Source organism: Aphidius gifuensis, linkage group LG5 (genome assembly GCF_014905175.1).
Source record: "Aphidius gifuensis isolate YNYX2018 linkage group LG5, ASM1490517v1, whole genome shotgun sequence".
Classification (NCBI taxonomy): Eukaryota; Metazoa; Arthropoda; class Insecta; order Hymenoptera; family Braconidae; genus Aphidius; species Aphidius gifuensis.
Genome location: NC_057792.1, coordinates 7,401,815 through 7,412,269, shown reverse-complemented (window position 1 = coordinate 7,412,269; position 10,455 = coordinate 7,401,815). Strand labels below are relative to the sequence as shown.

At 29.5% G+C, this 10,455-nt stretch overlaps 2 protein-coding genes across 2 annotated transcripts; both read right to left on the bottom strand.

Moving 5' to 3' along the window:
- Nucleotides 1–1,627: 1,627 nt before the first annotated feature.
- Nucleotides 1,628–3,970, bottom strand: LOC122856321 (insulin-like growth factor-binding protein complex acid labile subunit). The gene has a single exon (XM_044158012.1). It carries the CDS (start codon nucleotides 3,968–3,970, stop codon nucleotides 1,628–1,630), a length of 2,343 nt encoding a protein of 780 aa, XP_044013947.1.
- Nucleotides 3,971–5,387: 1,417 nt separating this feature from the next.
- On the bottom strand, nucleotides 5,388–9,066 carry LOC122857434 (chorion peroxidase-like). Its single transcript, XM_044159608.1, has 4 exons — nucleotides 8,698–9,066; nucleotides 7,625–8,579; nucleotides 6,435–7,539; nucleotides 5,388–6,327 (listed from the first exon to the last, which is right to left on the bottom strand). Exons 1-4 carry the CDS (start codon nucleotides 8,826–8,828, stop codon nucleotides 6,161–6,163), a joined length of 2,358 nt encoding a protein of 785 aa, XP_044015543.1. The 5' UTR covers nucleotides 8,829–9,066; the 3' UTR covers nucleotides 5,388–6,160.
- Nucleotides 9,067–10,455: the final 1,389 nt, after the last annotated feature.

Genomic DNA, 10,455 nt, shown 5'->3' with positions numbered 1-10,455 from the left:
TCATCGCAATCATAATAGCAATAAATAAAGTGGAATTTATATATGCAATGTCAGGACGGTTATTAAAATAAAGAACAATAACATTAGCAGACGACAGTGATTATGAAGTAAAATAAAATTTAAATGAAAAAAAGTTTGATTAAACTAAATAAAGATAATAAATTTACCAAAGAAAATATATTTTAGATTGAACTAACTATATGGAATGAAAAGGCAGAAAATTTCTAGGGAAAAAAGGGTGATGTGATAGTATTAAAGGAATTGAAAATAAATGAATATAAAAAAATTAAGAATATAATGACGACTTCAGCAACAACTAAAACGTTAGATCCTGATTCAACCAAGAGAAAAAAGTATATAGAATAAATACAATCGAACTCGACAATTTTGTAATAAATATTTAACATTGACAGGCTAAAATCATAATACAACAAAATGAATAAAAACAGAAAGTTTAAAAGGTTAGAAGAAAGCGATTCTGGACATGGAGATGACCCATTAGAAGGAACAAGCAAAATGAATGAAAATTAAATAAATTTTAGCTGTAACAATAATCATTGTAACAATAGAGAATGAAATAAATTTGTAGTCACGAATTTTAATATATATTAAAGAAGAAATTAAAATTCCCCCCGCAGGGAAGACACAGTTGCTTCAGCAACTGTATGATCATTTTTTAAAACTTTTTTCTTAATAATAATCGATTCTTTACTGTAATTGATTTTTATAATTATAATCTCTACAAGCACTCACAATTCACATCATGGGCATTAGGCCCCCAACCTAAATTTCATCCCCCAAGTTGCAGAAGCGTTCTCAGTGCCATCTAGTTTTTACAAATTTTGAAGAATGACGTGGTGATTGATGATAAAAAAGGTCATAATTATTAAAAAAAACAATAAAAATTTTTTTTATAATTTACAATTTTTAAGATAATCAGCCCATCGGCCATATTATTCTAAGTTCTCCTGCAAATTTTGGAAACTGAGAATGCATTTTTGAATGAAAACGGATCAATCGCGTTTTTATAGAAAACTGTAATTTATTAATAATTTTTTTTTGTTATTAACAATTTTTGAGACAATCAGCCCATCGGCCATGCAATTTTATATTGACCTTCAAAATTTCATGCCTCTAAGTTCAATATTAAAAGAGTTTGGGCGATTCTTGTGAAACGCTTTTTTCAAAGGTATTATCGCCTTAATTAAAAATTATGTTCATCTTTGTCATTTAAAAATTATTCAAATAAAATTTATGCTTTAAAAATAACCTTATATTTATTACGTAATTCATTAAAATTTATATTTTTTTTAATTTATCCTTTTAGGTCAATTTTCTTATACATTATTTTACATTAAAGTCTTCTAAGCAAAGTTTAATATAAATTTAAAACCCAGAGAATTATAAAATAACTATTTAACTTGATACTTCAAAACTTTTATTTATCAAGCCATTATTATATAATTGACTGTCTATTGTAATGATAAACGATTAAAAATTAAATAGAACGAAACGATTTGCATATATATATGTAGATATGTGTAAATAATCAAAATAAGATAACAATGAAACACCAATAGTTATTCAATGACAAATATTAATTTAATGTTCATAAATTGCAGTTATATTATAGATATATATCATTGGATAAAATTGAAGTTAATTCAGATCTTAATCGAGATGATAAAGAATCTGAGAGACCATTAAATATATCCTTTGATAAATTGGTCAATTCATTCTCACTGATATAAAGTGTCTCAAGCTGTGATAAACCATTAAAAATACCAAACTCAAGGTTTTGTAGTCCATTCGAATTTAAATTTAGAATACGGAGACTATGTAAACCATTGAAAATATCTTTTGATAAAGTTTTCAGTTTGTTGCTGCTAAGATGAAATTCCTGAAGTTGTGATAAACCAACGAAACAACCTGCCTCAAGATTGTCTAGTTTATTTGATATCAAATCTAGTATCTTAAGATTTTCAAGACCATTAAATACACCTTTGGATAATGTTGTCAGACTATTATTTCTGACACTGAGACATTCAAGATGTGATAAACCATCGAAACAACCTGACTCGAGGTTTTGTAGTTTGTTTGATTCCAAACCTATTTTCTCAAGATTTTCAAGACCATCAAATACACCTTTGGGTAATGTTGTCAGATTATTGTTTTTGATACTAAGCAGCTCAAGTTTTGTTAGACCCTTGAAACAACCTAACTCGAGGTTTTGTAGTTTGTTTGATCCCAAATCTAGTATCTTAAGATTTCCAAGACAAATAAATACACCTTTAAATAATGTTGTCAGATTGTTGTTTCCGATACTAAGCTGTTTAATTTTTAATAAACCATTGAAACACCCTGACTCGAGATTTTGTAGTTTGTTTGATTCCAAATCCATTTTCTCAAGATTTTCAAGACCATCAAATACACCTTTGAGTAATGTTGTCAGATTGTTGTTTTTGATACTAAGCAGCTCTAGTTTTGTTAGACCATCGAAACAACCTGACTCGAGATTTTGTAGTTTGTTTGATCCTAAATCTAGTATCTTAAGATTTTCAAGACCACAAAACACATCTTTGGATAATGTTGTGAGATTGTTGTTTCTGATACCAAGCTGTTTGAGTTTTGATAAACCATCGAAACACCCTGGCTCGAGATTTTGTAGTTTGTTTGATTCCAAATCCATTTTTTCAAGATTTTCAAGACCATCAAATACACCTTTGAGTAATGTTGTCAGATTGTTGTTTTTGATACTAAGCAGCTCAAGTTTTGTTAGACCATCGAAACAACCTAACTCGAGATTTTGTAGTTTGTTTGATCCTAAATCTAGTATCTTAAGATTTTCAAGACCAAAAAACACATCTTTGGATAATGTTGTGAGATTGTTGTTTCCGATACCAAGCTGTTTGAGTTTTGATAAACCATCGAAACACCCTGGCTCGAGATTTTGTAGTTTGATTGATTCCAAATCCATTTTCTCAATATTTTCAAGACCATCAAATACACCTTTGGATAATGTTGCCAGACTATTATTTTTGATACTGAGCCATTCAAGTTGTGATAAACCAACGAAACAACCTGCCTCAAGATTTTGCAGTTTGTTTGATCCTAAATCTAGTATTTTAAGATTTTCAAGACCACAAAATACATCTTCGGATAATGTTGTCAGACTGTTATTTTTGACACTGAGCCATTCAAGATGTGATAAACCATCGAAACAACCTGACTCAAGATTGTCTAGTTTATTCGAATCCAAATAGAGCCTCTGAAGATTTTTAAGACCATTGAATACACCTTCGGATAATGTTGCCAGACTGTTATTGCCGATATTAAGCTCACCAAGTACTGTTAAATCGTTGAAACATCCTGACTCAAGATTGTTCAATTCGTTTGAATGTAAATTAAGATGACGAAGCTCTTTTAAATTCTTAAATATATCTTTCGATGAAGTTGTAAGATTGTTACTACTGATATCAAGATAATTCAGGCTCAATAAATCATCAAAAATACCTTGCTCAAGGCAACTCAGTTGGTTTGAATTCAAACGTAGAACACATAGATCTTGTAGACCATTAAATATATCTTTTGATAAGGCTATCAGTTTGTTTTTGCTGAGATCAAGTTCTTTGAGTTGTAATAAATCATAAAAAATACTTGGCTCTAGATATTCCAGTCTGTTGGACTCTATTATCAACGTACGAAGATCATCCAGAGGTTTGAAAATATCTTTTGGTAGTGTCGTCAGCTTGCTACCACTTATATTTAATTCCTCAAGTTGAAGATCCTCGAGACCATGGAATAAATCTCTTGGAAGAATAGTTAATGCTTTAATACTAATGGCTATTCCATGTTTTTCAGCATCATTACACAGCAACTCACAAACTATTTGATTATAATAAGGTGACTCTCGGTTACAAAAGTATTTATTATGACTTTTAATAGTTGAAGTTGAAATATTTGTATCCATAACTAAAATATAAATAAATAATTGAAAATTTTATATATATTTGAATTTTAATACCAGAAAATTATACTGAATAAGAAGGTGCTGATTGTTAAAGTTATACGTATGATGTCAGTGTCCATCCGTGATTTCAATGTTATTTTAAATAAATAATAAATAAATTTACTCACTGGAAATTTTTCCGATATATCAATATAGATGTTAATGTTCAGCTCTGATAGTAAATACACTCCTCAACGTCTGTTGGGTACTTGTTGATTGAGATGATGCGTCGATTAGACAATATGACGATATTTGAAAACTTGAAAAATAAATAAAAAATGAATCATCATTATTATTTTTGTAAGCTGATAACAAATACATTTATTACGTTGTCTAAAATAAGTTTATGACAGCTGTATTATTAATAAATATTATAAAATAAATAATAAAAAATCAATTTATATATTTATCGATCCACGAGAATGTAAAATACATTATGAATATTTAGTCATTAATATTTTTTTTTTTAATGACACATATATTTTAAGATTTTATTTTTAATATTTATCGATAACTTTTTATATTTATCGACGATATAAGTTAACTAAAGTTCGGGAGTATCGACTTATTAAAAACTAAAAAAAGGTAATTACGTGAGAGTCATCAATGCCACGAGAAACATATGTCATAATGATATGCCACATTTTTTTGGTTATGACATTGTGATTGACTTTATACACACGCTTTAATTTTATATTTTAATTTACGAATATACTATTGATGTAATTTGAAATTAGAAATATTGGATGATTTATCACTTACCCCAGTAATGAATAAACCCAAAAAAATTTAGCCAGTTATTTACGAGACGGTGGTAGATTTCTTTATCGTAAAAGTGATGAGTGAGTCCAGTCAAGACCTCGGTAATAACAGACACTTTTTGAAACTATAGTTATATACATAAAAATAATTTTTCTTGGATTGCAACAGGTAATGAAACTTTTTGATGTGTAAACATCTTTAGGCGTGGGTGACAGTTGGAGTGAAATGAAAAAACCAAAAAAAGAGCGTCATATCTAGTCATATCCGTTAGCCTGACTCCATATAATAAGCGCACCACATAGATTATGTATAGTATAATAGGTTATCCAGCGGTCGGTAACTGTTACCATGAGGCAGTTTTGAATATTAATGAATTAGGAGATGTCATTTATAAGTGAAAAAACTATATATTCAATGAAAATACAAAATCAATTTATTTTATATTTGGAAAAAATCTCAAGTAAATTTAAAATATATACCTATTTGGACAGACATAATCAAAATTTTTTTGAAATTTACTTTTCGTTTTTTTTTTTTGTAAATTTTTTTAAATAATAAATTAAACATAACATTTTGTTTTTTTGTTTCAATTAAACTATAAAACACATCCTTTTTACCTTGAAAAATCTAAAAATGACATTGTATACAAATTCTAACAGGTATAACTGAAATTTATTTACAATTTACTTTTTTTTGTAAATAGACAATGAAATTTTTTTTTTTTTATAAACATTAGTCAGTTAAACGTTTCAGCTGCATCTATATTACTTTTTAATTATATTATGTTTTAATAATATTTATTTTTTCTGAATAATTTGTAGGTATCCTAATCATATCAAGTCGTGAGATTTTTTTTATGAGACACGGATTTTGACATTTATTTTTATAATTCATCTAAAAATATATCTTTTTAGCTGTACATATATAACTAAGTATTTGTCAATATATTTCAATTGAATATTATATATTTTATTTTTGGAATTCCAACTATGAAGTTCAAAAATTAGAGATACAGATATAATCAAGATACAAAATAAATTTAATTTTTATTTTACTGTTGCAGTTGGTGGAAAACCAATTGATGAGACAACTGAATTTTATGTTATATTAAATGATAACAATATTGTAAACTGAAAAAGCCATTGATGTAATAGACTCTCGTTTTAGATTATTTTTCGCAATCCAAGCGAGTTATTTACCATCGTCAAATTATAGACAGTGATATACAAAAAGGATTACATAAAATTAATGAAAAAAATAACATAAGGGTAAAGAAACATAGTTGTTGCTTATTCAATCTTTTGATATTAATAATAATAATAGTAATTGTATTAAAATATGAAAAATTCATATTCATTCAGTCAATGAAATTTTAACTCTGAATGGTAGTTATTCTTTCCACATCATTAAATCAACATTCGCGATGTTTGTGCATGAAGTTGTTGGATTGGTCTTGCTAGCAGACCTCATAACTAAAGGTTGGGTTATGGTGATACCATCAGAACAATCACAAATTAGTCTAGCTAGGCTTGTTTTTCGTAATTCTTTGAGTTGACCTGGAAAAAGAATAAAGATTCATGAAAATTGTATCTGTACCAAGTAGGGAAATGTATTTTTATTTGATATGAAAAAAAGCAAGAAAGAAAGAAATAAGAAAGCTTACCTTTTGTGAAAGGGTACGGTTGACTTGCTGATTCATACCAATATGTATCACCTTGCTGTAGTCGTTGAAATTGCCCACCAATTAAACACGTAAAAGTTGGTCCAACAATGCCATCTGATTTATTTATCTCAGCAAGTGCACCAGTATAAAGATCAATATCATCAACACTTTCATATAATTTTTTTATTTCTGTTAATGCGTCAGTATCCATTATAGAACGAAGATCATTAAACGTAACAGGTCTACTTAAATTACAATATTCACGCCATGCAGTGTACCCAGAAAGCCCATGATCTCTACCACGTTGTATATTTAGAGACACCAAATCAAGACCACATGGTGTTATTTTATTTTTTAATTTTTTATTTATAAGTGGATCCTCAAATAAATGCATTGTTAATTCTGGTGTAACATGAGTCGATGTTTTTTGTATGAAATTAGAAGTTGCTGCTTTAATTGAGTGATCAATTCCAAGTTCTGCATGTAAGCTGTATGGATTGAATAACATTCTGTGAAGTTGTACGTACTCTTCAGTACCATTATATGCATCTGTAATTTCCATAAGACCTGGGAGTAAAGTATGTGCAAAACGGTAGGCTGCTGAAGCAAAACTATTAGCTATTGATGGATTAGTATTTTCATCAAGATTATATCGGAACTGATTATCATTGAGAGGTCTTAGCCGGAGCCGATTACTTTCAGTTTCACCAAGTATAATTGGAATAAATTCATTATAAGTTATATGTTGCAATTGTGCACCTATTATTCGTCGTGTCTCTTGATAAAGTCTTTCGTCTGACCACATTGGATTTATTTCTGCAAGTCTATTGGCAATTTTATTGTGATATCTAGCCCACAGCAAATGCATTGTTGTTAAATGAAGATTTTCATTAGCTCTTGCATCACCAGATATAAAACAATACCGTCCACGTTGTCTTTCTTTGTCTCTGTTGCAGCCATCATATGGATCAGTACTTAATGGTAATAGACTCCTTCCATCTGGTGTTTTAAACATCTTAAGTCTTCCAAATTTAAATTCCCTCAATGAATTTGAAGTATTTTCATCGGAACCATATATAACAGATCCATCAATAAATGCAGTCACCTAAAAATAAAATTTGTATAAATTTCAACCAAGCGATATTGGATTGGGATGGTAAGAAAAGCTATAATACAATAAATGTACTGACTTGATTGAGCTGCTCACGTGGACCAATTCTACATTGTTGAGCTGGCGCTGATCGAACAAATTCCATACATGTTGAACCTGTTTTATCATAAAATGGATCACCTGGTCCAACATCGACAGGAAAGCATTCAGGATGACTTGGATTTGGTGGACAACATGCCAATGAAGTATTATTAATTTGGCTTATTGCTGTTGCAGTAATATCATGATCTAAAAATTGACCAAATACCGCAGTCATAACAGTAAATGAAGGATTTGAACTTGGTGATGGACCATGTACTTGTAAACTAATTTTTCTTGCTGATGGTAAAGGTTTACCAGATTTAGCGTGTCTTGGAGTATCAATACCATTAGCATAGACCGATGGAAGAAGTCTTTGAAATCTTGTAAATGCTGCTCCTTGATTTTGTGGACGATTACAGCTACCGTTTATATTTCTATACTTACTTTTCGATTCACATGAAATTAATTGAGCATTTTCTGTCTCACTGCACGACGAAATTCCTGTTAGATTCCACATTCCATCAAAAAATGCACCAACTGCTGAATCCATACCTTTTGATTTTCTTGCTGTCTCAATATAATTACTCGCTGCTAACTCGCCGATTCCAGCAATGGCGATTCGACCAGCAAGTGGAGTTGTACTAACAGCACGTCGGTGTCGGATATCCGGTGATATTTCACCAAATGAAAATGATTTTGCTGAAGCATCAGCTACTACTCTTTTTTTAATTGCTTCATGTCCGACTTTGACAGCTTCAGACAACTCGTCTTTATCAAGAAATAATTTCTTAGCTCCGACAATTTGATTATCATCATTGCTCTGAAACTGTGAAGGAATCTCCAGTTCCATTAAACTCGTAATGTTTGAAAAGTTAGACGGTGTTTCAATAATGCTGGGAGTGCTCATAAATAAATTTCCAATAGTTAGCATAAGTGCCATTATCAATATTGATCTAGACGTAAATTACAAATAAAAAAATTAAATTAAGATTGAAGCATCTAAAATATAGAATTTATTTTATATAAAAAATAATATTTAAAGAAAAAAAAAAACTTTGTGGATGAACTCACAGAGCAATAGCATATGCACACCACTGAAATTTATGTATTTTTTTTTTACGATTTAACGGTACACTTGTATCTTCAACGTAAGATATGTTTGTGTTTGATTTTTTTAAAGCCGTTCTTTCCGAAATTGACATGATTTTTATCAATTTATTATGTAAAATTATTATTAAATATTATAACGATACACAGGTGTAAAGTTGTCGAGTAAGAAATAACTACTGACATGAAAGTTTCGATGATATTACTAAGTGTAACTCTATCTCAGCCCCTTCAGTTCCAGACATGCACCCCACTTTTATATGACGTTGTATGGTATGTAAATCATTATTTTTATTTGTATGCGAAAAACAATCGATATTTCACAAAAAAAGATTAAATTTTTTTTAGCAATTGTTGTTTTAATCGAAAAAAAACTATTTAATTTCAATTATAAAAACAAAGAATACAGTAAAATTTTAATTTATATTGCTTTATAATATATGAATAAAGAGAAATGTGGGCGATCATTTTACAATTGACGAAAACTCGTTTTAATGTATCTGATAATGTATGAGTTGGACGAGTATTCTTGGGAACACTGATGCGAAGCAGGATATTGGAAATTTGAGCTGATCATATTTATTAGGTCTTCTACGTTTTTTATATTTTATATTATATTGAAAGCACTTTATATGTGGGATATTCCAAGTCGAATCAAGCAATGGTTTGATTGATCACTATGAATTTTAAAATCCAATGGTTTTTAGGTAATTTTGAATCTGATTGGCGTTTCAAAATTTTCATTTTGTTTTTTAATTATCTTTTTTTTATGTGACATCAAATATATATAGTTTATGGAATTATAGTGGTAGTCTTTCAACGATAGTGCATCAACATAATAAACAAAAGGTAAATTACAACTGATTGTATGCAATAACTTTATAAGTAAATTTTGTATAAATCATAGAGGGTGCCCCATAAGTACCGCACGTGGTATATACCACGAGATACCACGTGCGGTATTTACGAAGCAACCTGTATATGAAAAATAATAGTGTAGAGTTACTATATTTAGAGGTGTTTGATTTGTTTAAATCAAATATCAAGATGGTACTCACCATTGCAATTTAAAATAAGAAGATGAAAAAAAGTATGCTCGACAATACTCGAACCAATGTCATTTGCATTCGTAAGTAACTGCCTTGACCACTAGGCTATATAATATAATATAATATACATTGGATCGAACTCCAATAAGCTCGAAATTCGACTCCGAATCGACGTCGAACGGATGCTCAATTTCTACCTGGGTAATATAATACGTTAATTATTTATCATCATTATTAATAATAGTAATACATGCTATATTTTGTTTTTAAAATAGACTTGTATTGATTTTCATTGATTCCGTTTATCACGTCTCTCAGATTTCTGACAACAAGTCAATCTATTTTATACCAGAAGTTCTTGTTATACCTTTTAGTACCGATGGAGCCAAACTCAATATAAGCAAAGAACTCTGGCCAATGCAAATTTGGATTCACAATACTCTTGATAGTCTTTCAGAATTTATTGGTATTCGATGCAGTATTCCATCGAATACTTAACATTGAAACGCAGTCGACTCTCTTAGCTCTCTAGTTGAAACCTTGATAGAGGTTGGTTTTCTCTTTTTTCGATCGTTTTTAGTAGTTTACGTTCATTTTTTTAAAAATATTTCTGGCATTTTTTGGATAAATATACAGAAGATCTCTTTAATATTTAATTTCCTGTTCTCGAAGT